Raw genomic sequence first — 21,970 nt, forward strand, 5'->3', positions numbered from 1 at the left:
GCACATGGTATTAAATGTGGATGACAGTGACAGTACTTCTCCCACTGGGTTATTAATGACACTACTTGTGAGGTCCTTAGCCCTGAGTGCTGCATGTGGTAAGGCTTGTAGTTTATTAATTTACGGAGCAATTTTTGCAAAATGAAGTTTGACCTACTCCTCGGTCTTGTCTTTCCTCGTTAGGGAACTGGTTGATTTGGTTTGACCTATTTGGGCCCTGTTTGGGACACTTGTCTTTCTTATCTGATTTCAGGACCTTCATTCCCCTTTGTCCCAACTCAGAGGTTAGATGGAGATTCAGAATTCCATGTGAATGCTCAAAAAAAAAAAATTAAAGGAAGCATCTCAACGTGGAAACTACCTCTAACATTCTTAGATGGTTTCAGCTCTTCATTCTAAACAGTAGCAAGTGTGTCATCAAATCCCGTTTGAAAGCACAAGTCAAGGGCCTGCCCTTAGCCCTCTGTTCAGACAGAATCAGTGAAACTGGAGCTGAGTCTTTGTCATCTTGTGCTCAAATACTCTAGCTGGGTTGTAACAAGAGAGAATTAGGGCACAGCTCAGATACAGAAGTAGAAAAAGAAACAGGCTAAAATCCATAGGGAAAACTTTCTATTTCTTTATGTCTCCTGTCCCAAATAGCTCAGCTGTCCTCCCCCAGTTTGTGTTTATGTATTCTCTGGCAGCACAAGCCACCAGACTGTCAGTCCTAAACTGGGTTAAATAGACACAGTCCTTCCAGCTACATCATTCTGTGTCCTTACACCCTCTGCACGTCCCTGACCTGCCTTATGTGGTATCTCAAGGTGGTTGCTGGTCCCCAGAACCATAAGGGCTCAGGGAATTTGCTGTCCAGCTCCCAGACTCTTGGGCCTTGTAATTCAAAGGAAACAGAAAGTTGTCCTTGACTGTCCTCAGCTTATTTTGCCTCTTTCCAATTCCACATCCTCTTATTCTCCTTTCACCCTAGCACTGATGAAATAACTTCAGAAGACAATTGTCCATTTGTCTCAGTAGCCAGAAAGCCACAGTGTTCTTTTGGAATGTCCACTGCATTAGGGCCTGTTTCAACCCAACAAAATCCAGGTCAGGGCTCCCCAGGGCAATTGTAAGAGTCTTGCTGTATTGAATAGAGAATAGGTGTTTGTATCAAACAAAGCTTACTTCAAATTCCAAGGAACAGAAACCAACAGAAATTAGTGGATTGCCCAGTGTGACACACTGAGGGGCAGAGTCCAGTCCCCACTTGCCCCTGGGCCATCCTACTTCAGTGCATAGCATAGCTTCACTTAAACTTATAATACCCAGGAGATAAGGGTCACTGAAAGACAGACTGAAAACCCAGCCACCATCCAGCTAAACTTGTCCACAGAGGACAACGGGGATTTTCAGGGTGCAAGATGGGAACATGTGGAAACTATTATTTTTCTAAATATGCAATGCTGACTACTTAAAATAATTAGAATTTAAAAATCTTAAATTACTAACTACACAAAGAAGTAAGAAAACACAACTACACAATCTAGGCAGTAACATTGCCAGTAAGGATTAAAACAGAAAGCCAATAATATGCTACTCACACGTTTTAAAAATAAGACCAAAGAAAGGTTGAAAGTACAATAATAGGAAAGAAATGATGTAAACCCTACTAATTCCAGTGTAGATGTTTGTTTGTGAACAGAGAGGGAACTAAGACTCAGATATTGGGAGGAGACAAGAGCTTAGACTAACCATTGTTAAAAGGTTACATAGATGGAAGCAGCATGGACAGAATGAATGAAAAGATTCAGAACTTCAGAAAAGAACTGTAAATGATAGAAGTCAATGGGCTTTGTAGAACTTGAAAAATGTAATGTCTGTAATTAGCCAATTGGGTGGCCCACACCACTGATTAGACAGCAGAAAACAGGATTCATTAATTGGAAGACAGGTCAATTTCCAAAAAACAAAAAAGGAAGCATGCACAGCTTAAGAGATAAGTGGGACACACTCCTAAGATCTGTCACATATCACGATAGCTTAGGAAAGGGAAGAGAAAGAAAATGAGAAAATCAATATTCAACAAATACTGAATGAGCAGTTTTTAAAACATCTAAGTATCAATTGCTCAGAGAACCCCAAGCAAGAGAGACACAAAGAAAACCACCACTAGGCTTATCATAGTCAAACTGGCAGGAAACCAAAGACAGGAGGAAAAAGACACATCCCCTTCAAGAAAGCAACAATAAAATGATGGCCAACTTTCTAACAGAAATAATGGGAATGAGAAAATAATATAATGACATCTTTTAAGTGATGAGAGAAACTTAAGGGACTATTTAGAGTTCTAGTACAGAAAAGTAAGCTTCAGAAATGACAGTTAAAGCTAGGTGAAGTGCCACAGTCCTGTAATCCCAGCACTCAGGAAGTGGAGGTAGGAGGATCATAAGTTCAAGGCCAGCCAGGGCTACAAACTAAGATCCTGTCTCAAAAAATAAGCAAAAACTGAAGGGAAAATAAGAATATTTAGAGCAAACGAATTTGTTGTCAACAGGCTTTCATTAAAGGACTAATGAAGAGGGGTACTTCTGGAAAAAAAGGTATCCTAGATGAAAATAGGACCTGCAGAATGGAAAGAAAATAAAAGATAAGTGTGAGGGAAAAGATAAATAAATTGTGATTGTATGAAGACATGACTATCATGTCTTCTGGGATTTAAAATATTCAGAGAAGTAAAAATGCATAGCATTAACACCAAGGCTGGTGGTTGGTAAATGAAAATCAAAGATTCTAAACTTCTGACGATATCAAGGAGGTGATAAGGTAATGCATTTTATTAGAACGAAATAAATCAATGATGTTTGTTTTAGTCACTAAAATAATAAAATAGGGTCAGGTGGGTAGTGCATACAGTATCTACTATATTATTCCAATTATAAGGTCTAGAACAGGTCTGGAACAAGTGTCTGAAAGTTTGACCACATACATTGCACATTGTGATGGAGGCAGAGCCCCACCGCCTGACACCCCCAGTGCTGAATCGAACTGTGCTGCTCATGACCTCTGAGAGGCAAAACAGCCTTTATTAGGACTCAGGACCAGATGGTAGCTATGGAAACAAAGGCAAGTGTGATGGTTGAACTTGATTGTCAACCTGGCTGGCTTGAGAGATGCCTAAGGTTAGTACAGCTCACCTCTAGGTGTGTCTGTGAGGGTGTTTCCAGAGAACTGAGGGGCAGTAACTGAGGGAGAAAGACTTGTCTTGAATGTGAGCACCACCAACCAATAGCCTGGGGCCCAAATGGAATAAAAGTGGACAAGGGAAAGCCAGGTAGCAAGTGCAAGCGCCACTCTTCCTGAGTGACAGTGACATCAGACTCTGGGTTCTCCAACATGGACTCAAACAGCAACTCTCTAGGGAGCTTCTGTGGGTTGCCTCATTGGTTTGCTTGTTCTGCGGCTTCCAGCTTCTTAGACTGAGCAGCTAGCTGGTTCTCTGCCTCTCCAGCCTTCAAACAGCCATTGTTGAACTGCCTAACCTCTAGTTGTGTGAGCCAATCCAATAAATCCCCTTTCATAAGTTTATATATTATATATATAGAATTCATTATGCTGGTCCTATTCCTCTAGAGAACCCTTATTCAGTAGGTGAAGTTTCAGAGAACTTTCTGGAAACCAAATTAGCTGACCTCAAGATGAAGCTATAGATAAAGACAGAGAGGAGTTGAAAGTCTTATTCCATGACCCTTTGGAAGACAAAGGCAGTTGAGGAAAGATGCCTGTTTTTAGGAGAAGAATGAGTGGCCTCGTGCCTCAGAGGTCCCTCCCCATTTCCTTCCAGCTAGAGATGTTCCATCGAACCCTTGGAAAGGACTCAACCTGCTTCCAAGTTCCAGGTGAACTGTCGTCTGTGCAGCCAGCCCCAGGTATGTTCCATGTCTGTTTATAGTTGTATGATTAGTTCAAGTGCAACTCATCTGATAAATCACTCTTCCCAACTTGCACTCATCTTCATCTTTATTTCACAAACTGAGAAACACACTTGGTTTTGGAGACAATAAGGTGTTTAATCACCAAGGCAATAGAAGCATCACAAAGTACAGGAATAAGAAGGCCCCAGGCGAGAGAAGCAAGAGGCACCCGGAGTCTGACTCATGTGCGTAAGGCTTCCCTGCTTGCGTGGTCTCCTTGTTAATCCACAGCAGATAATTCGACACCTTGGTGTATATTCCTGGGAACTCCTTAACGCCACAGCTCACACCCCAGCTAACGATGCCAATCTGGTACCATTTGTCTTTGTTCTTCTTTTTGTCACAAACCAGAGGCCCCCCACTGTCACCCTAGGAGAGAAAAGTTGTTCAGGAGTGGAAATAGTCTCAAGTTACTCCTATAGCCTATAAGGTGCCAGTAGCTGGCACAAGGCAAAAGGCACTTACAATGCCTTTTGATGGCACACCTCTTTTTTTTAAGTGATAAAACAAATATTTATTTAGAATAAGAAAATAAGTAATAACATACAGATTTTAAAAAGTTGACATATACCACATACATCATAAAACTAACAAAACATAACTTTTGGTTTGTTGTCAGAAAGACATCTTTTTATTAAAATTGTTGTGCTGGAAGTGCCACAGGAAACTCCCTGTGTAGCTATCTTAAACAAGAAAAAAATGTCATTATTTTTCTTCTACAAAATCAGAGAACAGGAAGGTGGAACAGGTCCTGTCTGGGGGATTGGTACCAGTGGGAGGGAAGAGGAGGTGGGAAAGGGGTGTGAATGTGGTGCAAATACTGTGTACACATGTATGTAAATGGAAAAATGAGACCTGTTGAAACTATCCCAGGAATAGGGGGAGACGGGGATAAAGGAGAATGGTGGAGGGGATGAACTTAAGTATGATATATTTGATAAATTGTAAGAACTTTTGTTGATGGCTTTTTATTCAGCTCTCCAGTCACATGACTGTGGCTGTTGGAAAGATGGCAAACCAAACTGATGCCCTGAATGGGACAATTGGGTCGGAAAACGAATCTCCATCATCACCATCTATTCTTGTGTGTTAATTTTGATGTACCAAGGAGTGGTTTTGCCACTTTATTGTTTGTCAGAAATCTTCAAATCTTTCCCCTGCTTTTTCTCCTCAAATCCATTTTCTACCAGCTCACTTTTTTTCTTTCTGTATTGTTCACAATAGCAAAACATAAAACAAAGGCAAAATCTCTGATGCCTCATAATAGGTCATTGGTTAAGTATACTAGGTTCACAAACTGATTCATACCAAACGCAAACAAAGGCCAACATTGTGTTAAAATGTTACATTGTGGTTTAAAGCATTACATTGTAAACAATTTACAGATTTTAAAACATCATAGAAAAAGTTGCCAATTAGCACAAGTAAGCAGAGCAGACATAATTGACATGGAAATTGAAGAATATGGTAACTTTCACGCCACCAAACTGTTGGGATTGTTTTTTAAGTTCTAGTAAAGAGTAATGTATAATCATTAAGGAAAAAAATCAAAAATAAAAAAACTTAAAAATACTCATAATTATATAAGTACACATACATAAACACAAACGATTGTGGATGAAAAGAATATTTCCAGAACAAAACCACCTGTGTACAGCGCTTTCCCTTTGGGGAGTGCACCTGGGGAAAAGTAAGAGGTAAACTTCCTCTAGCTACACACTTTGAACTTTCTTCACCAGCCATTCAAATAGATAAGTGAAAACCACTTCTAATTCTGCCTCTGCAGGGGCGGCTTCTATTAATATCTCCTTGTATGCATACACCATTTTTGTTTTATAGAAATAGGATCAGGATGTACGTATTGTTTCATGGTTTGCAAAGCTCTATTTTGAAAATGTTATGTGACACTCAAAATGTACCTCCCAATGGTCTGCTAAAAATCCAAATCCAATGCAAAAAATTATTTAAAAGGGATATGCGTTTATTTGATATTTTTTTAAAAACCAGGTTGTTATCACAGATGAATTGCCTTATTAACTCCCTTTGAACCAAAGTGTTATTTGCCAAATACCCTGAAGTCACTGGACTGTTAAAAAAAAAAAAAAAGAGAAGTTATAACCACTTCTCTGGAGATGAGGGACCTTTGTGACCAATGTCACACAGAACAGTGGGTCTTACATTTCTGGAGCCAAACAGGCATTGGTTCAGACCCAGTGTGAATATTTAGCAGAGTGAATGCATTTTCTTAAGAGCATTAAGGCTCAGTTTTTACTTTCATAACAACTGTACCTCTCCTGCAAGATGGCCAAGTGAATGGAAGGAATCCTGACACGTGGCTCTCGCTCTCCATGTATTGGACCAGGTAAATCTGGGCTGGCCAGCCTGGGTTCCTAGATTTGGAGAACCCAAAAGATAGTTCTACTGCCAGGAGTCAGTATGCCTCTGTTCTAATTCCAGGTCTGTAATTTTTACAGTGCTGGTGGGTGTGTTCTTAACAAGACTTCTAGCATCTCTAATCCTCAGTTTCCCCACCTGAAATGACCCCCTCGTGGAGCTTATTCACAATGCTTTCATACACTTGTGGCAGCAGTGTGCATACTATTGGGGATGGAACAGGTGTAAGAAATAATGGTGAAGAAAGCAATATAGATGACATTTGCTAAGACCTAATCCAGGGCTCGTTGTTCATTAACTCATTTAATTCTAATGGCCCTAGAAGGTAGGAATCCTTAGTCTTCCTATCTTATAACTGAAGTAATTGGAAAAGACACAAGCAGAGGGTTAAGGCCCTTGCCCAGGTCACACAGGCAGTAAGTACAAGAGCTGAGGAAAGCTAGGTCATCCACTTGTGAGACTGTGCCCCTGCCTTCTCATCCTCTACTTTGACAGCAGAACATCTGTTCTTATTACAGAGCATCTGCACTGGGTTGAATAGTATCCTCCCAAAATTCAGGTCCATGTGGGGCTTCAGAATATGACCTAGTTTAGAAATAGGATTTTTTTTTCTAGCTTAATTTTATTTATTTATTTATTTTTATTCATATGTGCATATAATGTTTGGGTCATTTCTCCCCCCTCCCCCCAACCCCTCCCTCACCACCCACCCTGCCCCCTCCCTCTCCCCCCACCCCCTCAATACCCGGCAGAAACTATTTTGCCCTTATCTCTAATTTTGTTGAAGAGAGAGTATAAGCAATAATAGGAAGGAACAAGTGTTTTTGCTAGTTGAGATAAGGATAGCTATACAGGATATTGACTCACATTGATTTCCTGTGCGTGTGTGTTACCTTCTAGGTTAATTCTTTTCGATCTAACCTTTTCTCTAGTTCCTGGTCCCCTTCTCCTATTGGCCTCAGTTGCTTTTAAGGTATCTGCTTTAGTTTCTCTGCATTAAGGGCAACAAATGCTAGCTAGTTTTTTAGGTGTCTTACCTATCCTCACCCCTCCCTTGTGTGCTCTCGCTTTTATCATGTGCTCAAAGTCCAATCCCATTGTTGTGTTTGCCCTTGATCTAATGTCCACATATGAGGGAGAACATATGATTTTTGGTCTTTTGGGCCAGGCTAACCTCACTCAGAATGGTGTTCTCCAATTCCATCCATTTACCAGCGAATGATAACATTTCGTTCTTCTTCATGGCTGCATAAAATTCCATTGTGTATAGATACCACATTTTCTTGATCCATTCGTCGGTGGCGGGGCATCTTGGCTGTTTCCATAACTTGGCTATTGTGAATAGTGCCACAATAAACATGGGTATGCAGGTGCCTCTGGAGTAACCTGTGTCACAGTCTTTTGGGTATATCCCCAAGAGTGGTATTGCTGGATCAAATGGTAGATCAATGTTTAGCTTTTTAAGTAGCCTCCAAATTTTTAGAAATAGGGTCTTCATGGATGTAATTAGTTACAGTAAAATGATGTCATACTGAATTAAAATGGGCCCTCATCCAAAGGCTGGTGTCCTTGTAAGAAAACAGAGGTGCATCACACATGGGAGAGAAGACTGTATGAAGACCCAGGCAGAGGTTGGGGTGAGGCATCAACAAGCCAAGGAGCCACTGCCAAGGGCTAGGAGAGGTAGGGAAGGCTCCTCCCTCAAGCCTGGGGAAGGAACGTGATCCTGCTCACATCTGGGTTTCGGGCTTGTGCGGGAACTGTGAGAGAATTATTTCTGTTGTTTTAAGCCACCCGGTTTGTGGTCATTTGTTATGGTGGCCCCATAACAAATAAATGAATAAAAGATACTGCTGTGGTATCTTACCCAGAGGAGAGAAGGGGGGTCAGTCACCCTCCCCAAGCAGAGCACAAGCCCTTACCTGGCAGGCATCCTTTCCACCTGCAGAATTCCCAGCACACAGCATGTTCTTGGTGACAAGAGGCAATTCACGGGAACACTTATTCCAGTCAATTAGCTCAAGGTTGACTTTCTGGAGATTTATAGGTAAAGTACTCCCAGGACCTGACCCAGAAAAGAAGCAAATGGAGAGGGGGCCTGAGCCTAAAGTGGTTCATTGGGTTGAGCTCAAGCACACTCCCACATTACCTCAATGACTAGGGGACCTCTCGATGGCCTAGAGAACAATCCAAATTTAGACTGAGTGGGGAGGGGGAAGGACATAGACGGGATTCTCAAGACCCCCAAGAATCCAGAGCCCCAGGACTGAATCCATGATCAATCTCAGGCAGAGTCCACAGACTTTCCACCTTGCAGAAGTTCCAGGCTCCAGCTGAGATTCTGATTGATGTTTTGTTCAAGTTCACAAGAATGTCAGGAGAATCCAATCACTAGGGAGGAGGTGAACCCAGTGCTCTAGAACATTCACTCCCCAAGACTCTGTGTCCCTCTCTTGGGGTATTGCTGTAGCACCAGCGTCTAGAAGACTTCCTAGAGCATAGCAGAGGCTTACCAATTATGTGTCAAATGACGCAGAATTCTAAGTTGAGAAGGTGATGTTTTTTTTTTTTATTTGAAAAGCTTCTGAGGCGGATTTGCAGCCAGCTCTGAGCTTAAGGGTCACACTAGAATAAATGCTTTACCATTTGGGTGTGCTGCCTGTGATGTATTCTCCTGCTCCATTGATTATGGGCAAGACACATTTACTAAGAACAAAGATGAAAGGAATCATTTTGGGAGACTGGCTGGGAAGTGGGTTGCAGGTCAATTGTACAACAAAAATTCATGCTCAGATTTAACCCCCACTTGGCCTGGACCTGGGGTTTTCAAATGTTTTAGTCTCTGAGCCCTCTGCCACAGGAGAGCAGAGCTGCCACCATTACTTGGAATAGAGCTATTGCCTTTCTAGCTATGTGGACTTTCTGGAAGGCAGTCTACAGAGCTGTCCATTTATTCCTCCAAGTCACTCCTTTGCTTCAGAAAACTTCTGCCTAGATTATCTAAAGATAAGGCCTTGTCTACAATTCATGCTCCAAAACACGTTCCACAACGTGCTATGGGATCCCAGGGGGCCCCGGAAGGATGGCTCTCCAGTGGTCTGAGGCCAAGTCTTATCAAGGGCCTTTAGTGAGAATTAGTAGATCCCCAGATCTACCAGGAAGAATTCCCAGAGCCAACAGAGATTCTAGAGTTTGCTTCCCATTCAAGACACCAACCAGGTACCACCCTACCCTGGCCAACCCCAGTTAACTCACTGACATCAGTAACACCCCATCCGGTCACCCAGCAGGTACTCCATCTTTCCATGTTGGTGACCTCTGTAAGGCAGATGGGTATCCTGCTGACACTCAATTTTAACGGAGTTTTGAGCAAGATCAAAGCTATGTCATTATCAAGCATCAACTCATCAAAGTAAGGGTGCATAATTAACTTGTCCACTTTCAACTTCTTCACATTCTGGCTATTTCTGTTGTCAATGCCGTGTATGATCTCCAAGTTAGTTCTTATTTCAAAATAAAAGGAGAACAAAGGTAAGTATTGGAAAGGCAAAAGATGAGCCCTATGAGAAAATAATTCTACCTATCTGTGACTGCGATATGAAGAAGTGAGGGGAAACGAGCATCTAGGCCTAGGGCAGGCCATAGGGAAAGGAAAGGGCCCCAACTGGGCAGCTGGTGACACATCTAAATTCTAGGCAAGTCCTTAGCTCATCAGGTCTTGGACCCATGATCTCCTACTTGGGCACGCCAATGTCTGAGAAGCCGTGCTACTCAAGTTACTGATGGGCTTGACTCCAATTTTCAAGAAGGGCTAGACTGGCCATAGAACAAGCTTAGGACACCCAATAAGATGTGAAAGGAGGAAAGCAGCTCACCTCCCACATGCCAGGTGGAATCCTCAGCCTAGCAAACCTGCAGTTGGCCACTTAGTGTTGTGGTCCATGGCTGAAAACCCATGTTGAGGCCCCAAGGACACCTTGGGCAAATATTCTACTACACAGGTTGAAGAAAGATTCAGTTGCAATACTTACTGGTTGATTGTTGGGAAGCAGTGGGATGCAGTTAGAATCCACCACTCATTGAGGATGGTTCCTCCACAGAGATGAATGCCTTTGTGAAGAATGCCCACCTGCCATGGAAACTCTGTAATGTTTGCAGGTTTCCCTCCTATAATTCCGCCAATCTCTATATCCTCAGATTTGGCACTTCTTCTTTGGCCACATGTTACTAAAAGATAGGAGGAAGAGAGAGGAAAATGGTAGGACCCAATATAGTCCTAGCACTTGGCTTGGAAGGAACTCAAATACAAGGTTCTCCTCTCCCCCACACAGTGCTCAGCAGGTTAACCCCAGTGGGATGAGCAAATGCAGAGAAATGCTTTGGTCCTCACCAGCACTTGCTTCTCGAAGTCTTCTCCCTATGTGGCCTTGGAGGAAGAAGACTCAGCCATGAATCCTGGCCAGATCTTGCTATTATCTACAAGTCAAGAAGCTGAGGCAGGAATGCTCCTTTATCTCATCTGTGTCTCACTGTCCTCTGAAAAGCAGGCCCTTGATCTAATGTCTTGGCTCCCATCATATGAACGGCTCTGGATGCATGTTTTCCTGGCCCTTCCCATATAGGGACATCTGACAGACATCAGAACTTTGACAGGCAAAGGGAAATCTTCTATTCCCAACATGTTCCCCAGTCCTCCCCTGAATTTCCTACCACAATCAGCAGTATCCACCTTGATCCACTTTTAATTCTAGGACTCCTGCCTTGAGAGAAATAAGGTTTTGACATTTCCTACATTAACAGGGCTGTTGCGACATCTTTTGATGCCTTTCTAGTATTATTGAGTAAAGACAAAAGTAATTATTTAAAAAATCCCTAAAATGTTGAGTACTCACTGTTTTCCAGGCTCTGTCCTGTTTTATGTAAATTCTCACACAACACCCAGGAGATAAGTGAAGTTACTCTTGCCCCACTTTAAAGGCAGAAAAACAAAGGGAAGTTGAAGGTTGAGCATCTGGTCCAGGCCTAACAGTGAGTATACAACTGAGCTAAGCTCAGAGTGCAGGAAGGCTATTGGTAATGTTGTTCACACATCCCTCATAGGGAAGTATGAGAGACACCTATTCATCCCACTATCATCTCCATCCACACCACCCACCACCCACACATCACCAGAGCCACACTCCCACCACACACCACTGTCTCCACAACCCCACCACATAACCAACACACCCCACGATCACACAACACACAACATACAACTCCACCACACAGCCCTATCACCACACCCTACCACACAGCTCCACTTCCACACAACACACAGTCCTACTACATAACACAACCACCACACAACTCCACCACCATATATCCCCCATCACATAGCCTACACTACACAACTCCATCATCACCTGCCCTACATTGTACCATACACCCCACCACATAAATCCTATCACTGGCCTAATCACCATACAATGTTACCACCATACCCTCTACCGTACAATTCCACCACCACTATGCAAATCACAACTCCATCACTACATACCCTACACTACACACCCTACATCACCCACCCCACCATATAACCCACACGTGCAACCTCCTACCACACAACGATCACCACACATCCCTACACCACACAACCACACACCACATCTCATCATCGCCATAAACACTTCAGCACCACCACTGCACATCACCAGGCCTGCCACTGCTTCTCTCTGCCTTTCCATTTCTCTTCCAACATCACTGGCCTTCTTTCAACTCCTTCCTATCTCAGGGCCCATCCTGTGCCTACTTCCTGACCTGCCCATTTAATTCCTGTGTATCTCTCACATCTTAGCTCAGTTATAAAGTCAAGTTAGAAATCTCCCTTGCCTTCTAAGATCATATCAGGTGCTCTCAGTATTGCTTCCTTATACACTTTGCCCTTGCATCAAAACATTAGCAACAGTTAGTAATTAAACACTTGTGAAACTGTTAGTTAAGTCTATTTCCCTCACTAGAGTGTAATCTCTATGAGGCCAAGAGCCATAGGTGACTAATCTTAATATCTATACATCACTCCCATATCACGCTGGCATATGGGAGGAACTCAATGCATGCTTATTGAATTAATGGATGGGTGGGTGGGTGGATGGAAGGATGAATGAGTGGGTGCATAGGTGTATGTATGTATGTATGTATTTTTAGATGAATGAATGGATGGATGATGGATGGGAGGATGGATACATGGAAGGACAGATGAATGGGTGGGTGGATAGATGGATGTATAGATGGATGGGTGGATGAATAGATGAATGGAATGGAAGGGTGGATGGATAGATGAATGAGTAGATAGGTGGATAGATGGATGGATGGAATGGAATGGAATGGACAGGTGCATGGACGAATAGATGGAAGAGCACTAAAGATCTTAACATCAATGATAAAATTTCCTTGGCCAACCAGGTGGTCAAGGTGATCAAGGAATTGAGGAACCTCAGATTAAAGACATCTGCCCTTTGAGTTCCTAAATCAAGACCCTGCGGTAAGAGGAGGTAAGTTGTCTATAAAGGTGTCACCTCATCTGAAGATGTGAAAAGTGATTAGTAGCTGATTGGCCCTTCCCAGTGGAAGGCCACACATTGCAAGGCACTGCAGCCTGATCACAGATGGAAGTGCTTGGTTTTTTTAGGTCCAACAAGGGAAACTTGGAATTACTATACAGTAAAGCAATGGTGGTCTCTGGAGGAAATTTTTAAAAACTTAATTAAAATGATAATTTGTAATATTTAAACAAAATTACTGATAATTAGAAGTCAGATTGGATTCCTAATTAGAAGGTCTTATTAGCCCCCACTTTGCTTTTGAAACATAATGACAGCTGCTACCTACTTTGTATCTCCTGTGAGTCAGTGTCCGCATTGCACGAGCATGTGAGAAAGTGACTCCTAATAATCCCAACAACCCTCTGTGATGTATTTCATCATCCCCCTTTACAGGTGAACATCACCCTCTGAGAGATCACATTATTGCTCACATCATTCAGCTCTGAATTGGTGGAGAGGGACTTTTCAGTCAGGTATCTAAGGCCCAACTGGCCTCCCCTTGCTTGTAGCTCTCACAGTGTGCCTCTCAGCAAAGTGTCTGCTCCACCCTTGATAATATTAGACTGAAATTATGGCATGTGTTTTGGATGATTGCTTGCTAAGGTGAACTTGAAAGAGGTGGAGTCAGTCTATCCAAACTTTGATCAGCAGGTCCATGCCCACCTGGAAGAAAAGCTTCAGAGTGAGGCAGAGAGAAGGTTTCACCTGGAGAGCCAAGTCTGATGGGAGGGAGGTGGCTGTCTGCAGTTCTCTGTGAGGTCAAGTCTGAGGGCTCATCTGAGTTCAGCAGAAGAGCTCCAAGATCTTCCAGCAATTCCTCCTGAAGGTGAGGTTTCAGACATGCCTGTTCGAATGGCTGTCATGTGAGCTACAAGAGATACCTCTCAAACATAAATGTCAAAGGTCATATGAAGCCTTCGGGGGAAAGTGCCTAACCATGAATGCTGCAGATCTCTGGATGGACAGAGATCTTGCCAGATGGGAACTCTGGGCCTGATACATCAATGTCACTGTCAAGAAGGGATAGGAAGAAAGTTTTGCTGTGAAGTGATGACTGCTAAGCTCTCCATTTTATTAACTGCAGCCCTTGAGTGGGCATCAGTCTGAGGCCTCAAGGTATAGGGACCTCATGAACCAACAGACAGCATCCAGGGGCACGTTGAGAAGCTGAGTCTTAGAAGGAGTATTCAAGAAAAAGAGATCAGATGGCCCCAGACACCTGCAGGATTTTCCTGAAGATGAGAGACAGCCCTTCCAGAGCCAGCATCAGTGTGTGGAAAGTGTAGGTTGGCATGAAAAATCTTACTAAGGTAGGAAAGTGCTGCCATACTGTTTCACTCCACCTTGTCAGAAATTGCACAGAATGGAGGCTGACTTGGACACTCTGAGATTTGTGGGTGTAAAATTTGGGGGATTCTTTGGGAGACCAAAGAATCTGTAGATTCTTAGATATCAAAATGAACTTTGGGAAACTTCCCAATAGTAGAAGAGCTTAACCTCTAGGATTTTCAGTTTTCTCATCCATAAAATGATGGGAATCAATTGAACCATCTCCAAGGTTCTTTCCAAGTGCATGCTTTAGTTCAAAATGGCGAGGAACAGTATTTTTACTAAAATCACTTTAATACAAAGCATAACTATCTTTATTTAAATTCTTGTGTATAAACCTTGGAGCAGTTTTTACCTCTTCATTCTTTATTTCCCCATAAGAGGTATAGGTTTTCTATTACAACATTTTAAACACTCTCTGGGTATTGATATCAGACTGCCAATGGTCATGCAAACTATATGTGAATTTATTTACATGAAAAGTCATATGTAAGTAGAGAGTATTCTGCCATATTTTTATATGCTTAATAGCTCAGCTGTGTTGGAAGTGACATAGAATTGGGCTGACCTGGAAACTGTGAAGCCTGTGGTTGTGAATTCCAAAAGAGTTCCTGGGATCCCAGGGGGCTTATATATTCTGCAGCTGGAGAAACAAATGAACCCTTGGATCCACCAGACCACAGAGAAGGAAGGATGAGAGGTGTTCTCTCTTGCAGGTCCTACTGGAATGAAGTACCTTTAGGCTCTAGATTTTTTTCCCCCGATTCAAATCCATGGCTTGCCTCCACGTAGATTAAGACAGGGTGATCTCATTTCAAGTTTTAAAAATCCTAAATGGCTTCTCTTTGCTTTGCACTATCAAGGTGTTTCAGAACTTCTCTTCTTCCCAGTGGTTACCCCAGTACGTTGGTGACCTTGAGAGAAAAGAGAAGTGCTAATAGGGAGACAGAACTTGAGTCTGCAATGGGCCCTGTGGCTTTGCTGGAGAAAATCTCTGGGTCTGCCCTACTTTGGAGACACCTGGGGAAGGAGGTGGGATTTGAGGCCCAAAGTTCTGAATCGGCCCTGTCATTTGCAAGCTGTGTGACTTGGCACCACTGTTTTACCCTGTCTGGACTTAATGTCCTCATCTTTCATTCAAAGCTAAATAGCAACCTTGCCTTTGCCTGCTTTTCCATGAAATGCTAATTTAGAGGGATGGATGCCATTTGGCTTCACCAAGGAGGAAGAGATCTGAGACTCAGTCCAGGCCATCTCTTGGCAAACTTTTGGCTGGGACAAGGCAGCTTCTCCTGCTCTCCTTCTCAGACTCTTCTTGAATCCTTGTCTTCTTCCAAGCCCACGGCCCAATCCTCAGTCCCCATTTCTCTCCTCACTCTGGCTGAAGGGTCTCATCCCAGGCCAGGGCTTCAAGCATCGTCTTTATACTGATGGTTCTCAGGGATTTATTTATCCCTCAAAGACCCTGCTGCTGCGCATCCCCTCACATAGCAACTGCCCACTCAGTGTCTCCTGAGAATGTCTAAGAGGCAACTTGAACCAAATGTGGCCCAAAATAAATCACTCACTAAGCTGTACCACCCTACACCTGCCTCCTTACTTTGCACTGCTCAGAAATGGTGCTCACATCCAGAGGGCTACTTAGACCAGGAAAACATCTAGGAGTTGACCTTGACTTCTCCTCTTTCCCTGACTCCTCATATCCAGTGCATCAGCATGTTCAGTCATCTTCTTTCCAAACCATGGCCAGCTCTCTTCATTCACATTGCTGCAAACCCATCCATGCCATCATCCTCTCTTCCCCGTAACTCATCCCCTCCTACTCTTTATCCTCCAAGCAGCCAGAGCACTTTTCTAAGCGCCCTCCCTTCCTAATCTCCTATTACATTCTCTGGTGGCTTCCCTGTGTATCCAGAAAACAACACAAAACAAAACAAAGTCCTTAGTGTACTTTTATAAGGGTTGCCTGTCTGGGCCCACTGACCTCTCTGAGCCCATCTTTATGCAGTAACCATTCTCACTCACTCAGCCTCAGCTATACCTGCCTGTCTGCCTCTGCAGCAAATTGATCTCTTTCCCTGCAGAGGGGCTTTGCACTTGCTGGCACTTATGCTTGCAAATATGACTCCTCATCAGACAAGCCTCAGCCCAAGTCTCATCATCACAGAAAGGCCTCTGTGACTGCCTTGAGTGGGTCAGTTCTGTCAGCTACCCCTAGACCTTCTGCCACACTAGACTGTTCTGGCTGCTTCACACCATTCAATAGGAACCAAAGCCAACCTAATTAGCTTACTCATTTATGGTTAAGATTTCTTCCTCCTCATCAAGGAGTGCAAGTGTTTACACAGAGCCAAATATGTCCTTCTCTGCTATAAACTCAGCTTCTAAAACCGTGACAGGAGTTAGATATTTGTCCACAAGCCAGTTGACTGACCAGGAAACAGTGCTGCATGCATTGTCGGCACCTGGGGTAGGAACCCATCATGAGTACTGATGTCTTTCTTCGTTCTAGTACTGGGGTTTGATGGCTTTCTATTAGACCAGGCAAGCTTGCAGAACCTTTTGGAAGATTTTCAGAGGGATAGAAGCAGGAAGAGACCCTCTGAGGACCAGACTGCCCCGTGTGACCAGTGAACGTCACTCCATTGACAGCTGGGTGCCTTTCTTGAATCATGTACTGAGACTGCTCATTTGCTCTGGAACACACACACTCTCTCTCTCTCTCTCTCTCTCTCTCACACACACACATACACACACACACACACACACACATACACACACACACATGCACACACATACTATACCACACAACAGGCTCCTCCACAGGTGTGTAGGTTGTGGGAGCCAGTGTGATAGAAGCCAGCTGCCTTCTGTACACCTGGGGTGCCTGTGTAAATGCAGATCTCCAGATGCCCCCACCCCACAGCTACACAGTTGTCATTCCTGGGAACTGGCCTTTGAGGCCAGTTCACTGAGGATGGCAAGAGCACTTGTGAGGCATAGCCACAAGGACTCCACAGAGACTTACCTGCCAGGGAACTGTGTGCCCAGGGCAGCATCAGGGCAACTGCCAGTAGGAGCTCAGCTCTTCCATTCCTCCATCTTTCCATGGGCCTGGTCTTCACATCAATGATGGAGCACTTCACCAGCTCACAGCTCAGCCTGACCACCGAGATCACAATGGGCCCTGGGTGGAGCCAGTGTGGCCCAAAGCTGCCATGTGGCCTCTTGAGTCCTCCAGGGGGCAGATGACAAGGTGGATGGGGATTTGACAGAATGGGAGACTCCCTCTGTAGTGGTACTCCTACCAATTCATGAATGTGTCAAGACAAAATGGTTGAAAGCCATCTCCAGGTGTGGCCTTAGTTAGTGAGAGTATTGCTGAGGTTTCTGGTCCAACAGGTCATGCTACCAGCAGGACCTCAGAGGAGTCATGGCACTTGGAGCCTCCCACTACTCATTTGCAAAATGGGAGAAGCCCTCTCCAAAGTTTCTCAGTGGGGATATTCCTGGATGCCTTAAGTGATGAAGGGTAGACTCCCTTCAAGGGCTCAGGCAGGGCTGCCATGGAAGGGTGGGCAAGGGGCTGCATCCTGCATCCTGAGGTGGAGCCCCACCCTGCCCACTCTTGGGCTAACAGAGGGTCCCACTCTGTGGCTCAAGGGAGCAGGGCCTCACTTAGATGCCCTAGGAGCTGGGCCTCTGTGGGGTCTTGACTCTGAGATCCAGGACAGGAGCCTGGGGATCCAGGTGAGGGAAGGGCATGTTGAGAGCCTATGTCAGCCCATCACCTCCCTCTATGGCCCTGGTAGCATCTGTTGCTAAGGGAAGAAAATCATCAACATGAGTTTGGGGAGGAGAGCAGTGCTGTTTGGGGGCAGGAGATGGATTAGGAAGTAGACATTGCTCCCCACAGATTTTAGCCATTTCTTTTCCCTGTTGGATTTCAGCTGTGCCCCCGTTCTTTCTTGTTTGAGACCAGTAGATTACTGTGTGCAATTTCACAGATGTCTACTTCCAGACTTCATGACTCCATGACTCCATTTGGGACGGGTACAAGGTGAGGGCCCTGGACCTGTGTTTCCATAAGAGAATTCCCTGCTGTTCACACCACATCAGTCTCCTGAGATGAAACCCCCAGGTTGGTGAGAAGCGTAGTCTGGACCTAGAGCTCAGCATTCCTTCCCTTGCCTTTTTCATGACTCTGAATCCTATCCAGCTCTCTGAGGTGGGATTAAGGAGGCCGATGATTCTGAAAATGGCAGGCCTGGGTTAAGCAATATGGGGCTGAGCATATCAATTAGGGAAGGTTCCAGAAGGAGCTAGAATTCCACTCTGAGAGTGCACATGAAGATATTTTTTGAAGGCCCTAAGCATGTGTAGCAATTCAGCGAAAGAGAATCAGACTAGCAGCAGTAATGAGCCTGTCACCAGAAAGCCAGTCCCCTGGCCTCAATGCCAATTTACAATTTACAAAAACATGAGACCAAGGTTTCGAGGAAAAGAAATAAGGTTTATTACTCATCAGATGGAGAGGAGGACAGGAAAAGTCAACCTGTTAAAACTCTGTCATTCTACTTCTGAGAGAAAACGTCTGCTTTTTAAAGGGGATTCAGGGATACAGTTTGACTACAAGAGACATGTCCACCATGGCTTCTGACCTTGGTTCTGCAGGTGTCCGGAGCCACATCTCTGAAGCTGTATGTCCTGGCTGACAGGTTTTATTGCTCTGGTGGCCAGACAGAGATAGAGATAAGGGGTAGAACGTGGCCTGGTTTAATTGAAGAGTAAAGGGAGTTAACCTTGGACTCTCCAGCACGAAGACAGAGAGGGAAAAGATGTCAGTTTGCAAGCAGAGGAAACTGGTCAGCTGACTACACCAAAAGTTTTTGCCATTTGTAGTCCTGGTTACAAACCACAGACCAAGGACAGAATCAGGACCCAGGAAAACAGCAGGTATAGCAAAGGAACAGCAGGTGGGAGCCCAGTCAGGGAGAGTTCCAGCCTCTGGCAGCATGGTGACCTAACCAGGAAAAGGACAGGAAAGCAATACTGCAGACCCTTCACTTCCTGCCCTTGTACCTTTGTAATCAATCATCTATTAGAAGAAATGCAGTGGCTTTTGTAATAGAACACATGGGAGAAGAAGTAAGGTCAGGGGCTGCAGTTGGCTACATGCAGCAGAAGTTCACAGAAAACAAAACAAAACCCAAAACCCCAACATCTCAGGACTTTAAAATTTCAACTCCAAGGCATAATCTAAGAACCTGGGAAGCTTCTACAACTGGCTCTAAAAGAATCATTTTTCTATTGTATTAAAACTCAGACCCAGTCTTGCTCTGCAGATGGCAGAATTACAGCACTTTGAACTAACAGCCTCTTTAGGTGCTGATATGAAGGGCCGTTAATTGGGGAGGAAGGAGAACATTGAAACTCAAGAGTCTAGATTCACACCTCTAATTGGCTCACCATTCTGGATAATACCTCTAGATTACTGTTTCCTTTTTGTTTTTGAATTCTTGTGGGCATAGCTTATGCATTTTAAAGGATGTCTGTTGAATTTTAGCCATTATTCATAGATGTTTCCTAAAAGGGAGAGTTTTTTAAAAAAAATCTTATAGAGCAAATAATCTCAGAAGTAGTTCCTTTTTGTTTCCTTTAGCAAATGTGAGAAGGATATCAGAAAATGAAAATAGTCAGAAAATATGAGTATTAGTTCTAGATTTTTAACCTTAGCAACTCTTTCCCTTTGTTAAGACTCAGTTTCTGGGAGGGGGGATAAAGGAGAAAGATGGAGGGGAGAATTCAACTATGATATATTGTAAGAACTTTTGTCAAGGTCACAGTGTACCCCCAGTACAACAATAATGTAATTTAAAAAGAGACTCAGTTTCCTTAAGTTCAGATTGGTCTCCAACAATGGTTTTCAAATAATTCACATTTCCTATCCCACTATTGGGTCATATCACCCAACTTAGCGGGCTGAAGCTAGCACCTAGCAAGCAATGTATTCTTTCATAACTGGAGTCCAGGTGTGTGTGTGTACTAGGCCATGGTGTAGGATCTACTTTTACTATAGGTTACACAGGCTACCTACCACTGCAGCTCAGATCAGTGCTGTTGTTCAGAGCCTTCAAGGCTCTGTCCTCTAGGGGCCATAGATGGGAAGCATGAAGGGCTTCCCTCAGGTCCATCCACAGGCCTCTTCCCCAGACTTTGCTTCTGGTCTTGCAATCTTGCTCTTCCAAGTTTCCAAGCAACTGGCCAAGCTATTCCCCTCTGCATGCCTGAGAGGCCTTACTTCATGACACCTGTCTCCAAATAAGGCAATAACCAAGTGTCCTGTTCAACGATCAACATACCAAGGGGCCTTCCCCCTACCACATCATTCAAGGTCAACCCTGAATGGGTCTCTGCAGACCCAGAACTGAGATGTTCCTCTGCCATCAGCTGGCATAAGGCCTGTCCTCAAGCCATGATAAAGGCTGAGAGAGAAGCTTTGTAGTGACAGAGGCTAGTGCCTGGCACTAGCCTCTTCCCCTCCTTCTCCCAGGGTTTCTCCCTGGGAAACCCACTCTGAGTGACTGACCAATGCAGGGAGTGTCAAATTGTAGCTCCTCCCCTCATCAGGACAACTCTGGAAGATAGTCCCAGCTCCTGTGCAGTGGGTGGACCACAGAGCTGTCCTGCCACTCTGGTTTGATCCTTATTCCTGTCCTCATCTGTGCTCATCCCAAGGGCACACTGATAACTCTCCTGCACAGCTGAGATTTCCAGGGGCCCCAACTTGGACATTTTCAAGGTCTTTCTTCTACAGTAGTTATTAGGAGGGCTCTTCTGGCTACTGCTGTCCTTTGTGTACCCAGGAACCAGGACAATGACCAGGTTCTACCAAGGAGCCATTGTACCCACCAAGTCAGATGTGGGCCAGAGTGCTAAAAGGAGCCATATTGGCCTTTCAGGTCCCTAGTGTCATTATCAATGCAGATGGCTTTTCCAAAACTCTATAAAGGTCTGGGTCTTCACTACTGCCCTGGCGACAAGGGGGTGGCACAGGAAGGGGTGAAGAATGGAGCCCATAATTCAATCCATGGGGGAAATGTGAGAGGAAATAAAAGGTCTGGGAGGACCTGATTTAGCTTGGCCATGGGGAGGTGAGTGGTAAGGAAGTGCTGTCTGAGGTGAGGTGCAGCTCACAGGCAGGAGCTGGCCTGAAGAAGGTTAGTGGGAAGACAGCTCAGCCCAAGGCCAAGTGTATGGGAAGGCTCTGTGGCAGAAGAGAACTTAGAAATTCATTGTTCCTTCTGCTCAGTTTTTCTGTAAACCAGTAACAGCTCCCATCAAGTCTATTTATTTAAAAACATGTATAAATTAAAAAACTAAAATGAAAAAAAAAAGAATCTTTGTGATCAAGCTAGGCAAAGATTTCTTAATTGCAACCCAAAAAGCACAAATGAAAACAATTGGTAATTGAATTTCATCAAAATTATGAACCTTTGTGTATCAAAAGTCATGGGGATATTTTTGGGTCAATAGATAATAGTCACTGTCTTAATTGTGATCATGAGTGATACATATGTCAAAACCTACCTGCTTTTACATTAAAATGTATACAAGGAATTGTGCATCAATTATGCTTTAATAGAGCTGTTAATGTTCTATTTCAAAAAGAAAACATAAATGAGCTATTAAACCATTGAAAACTTCGTTTAA

The 21,970-nt window shown here is 44.0% G+C and overlaps 1 protein-coding gene across 1 annotated transcript in view; it reads left to right on the top strand.

Annotated features, from left to right (window-relative positions):
- Positions 1–21,970, top strand: part of Prss55 (serine protease 55) — a 65,314-nt gene that overhangs the window by 6,383 nt on the left and 36,961 nt on the right. The window contains exon 2 of the mRNA XM_074055272.1: positions 3,821–3,905. Coding sequence (XP_073911373.1) covers positions 3,827–3,905 — 79 coding nt within the window. The 5' untranslated portion in view covers positions 3,821–3,826. The remainder of the gene's footprint in view (positions 1–3,820; positions 3,906–21,970) is intronic.

The sequence above is a fragment of the Castor canadensis genome, chromosome 14 (assembly GCF_047511655.1).
Source record: "Castor canadensis chromosome 14, mCasCan1.hap1v2, whole genome shotgun sequence".
Taxonomy (NCBI): domain Eukaryota; kingdom Metazoa; phylum Chordata; class Mammalia; order Rodentia; family Castoridae; genus Castor; species Castor canadensis.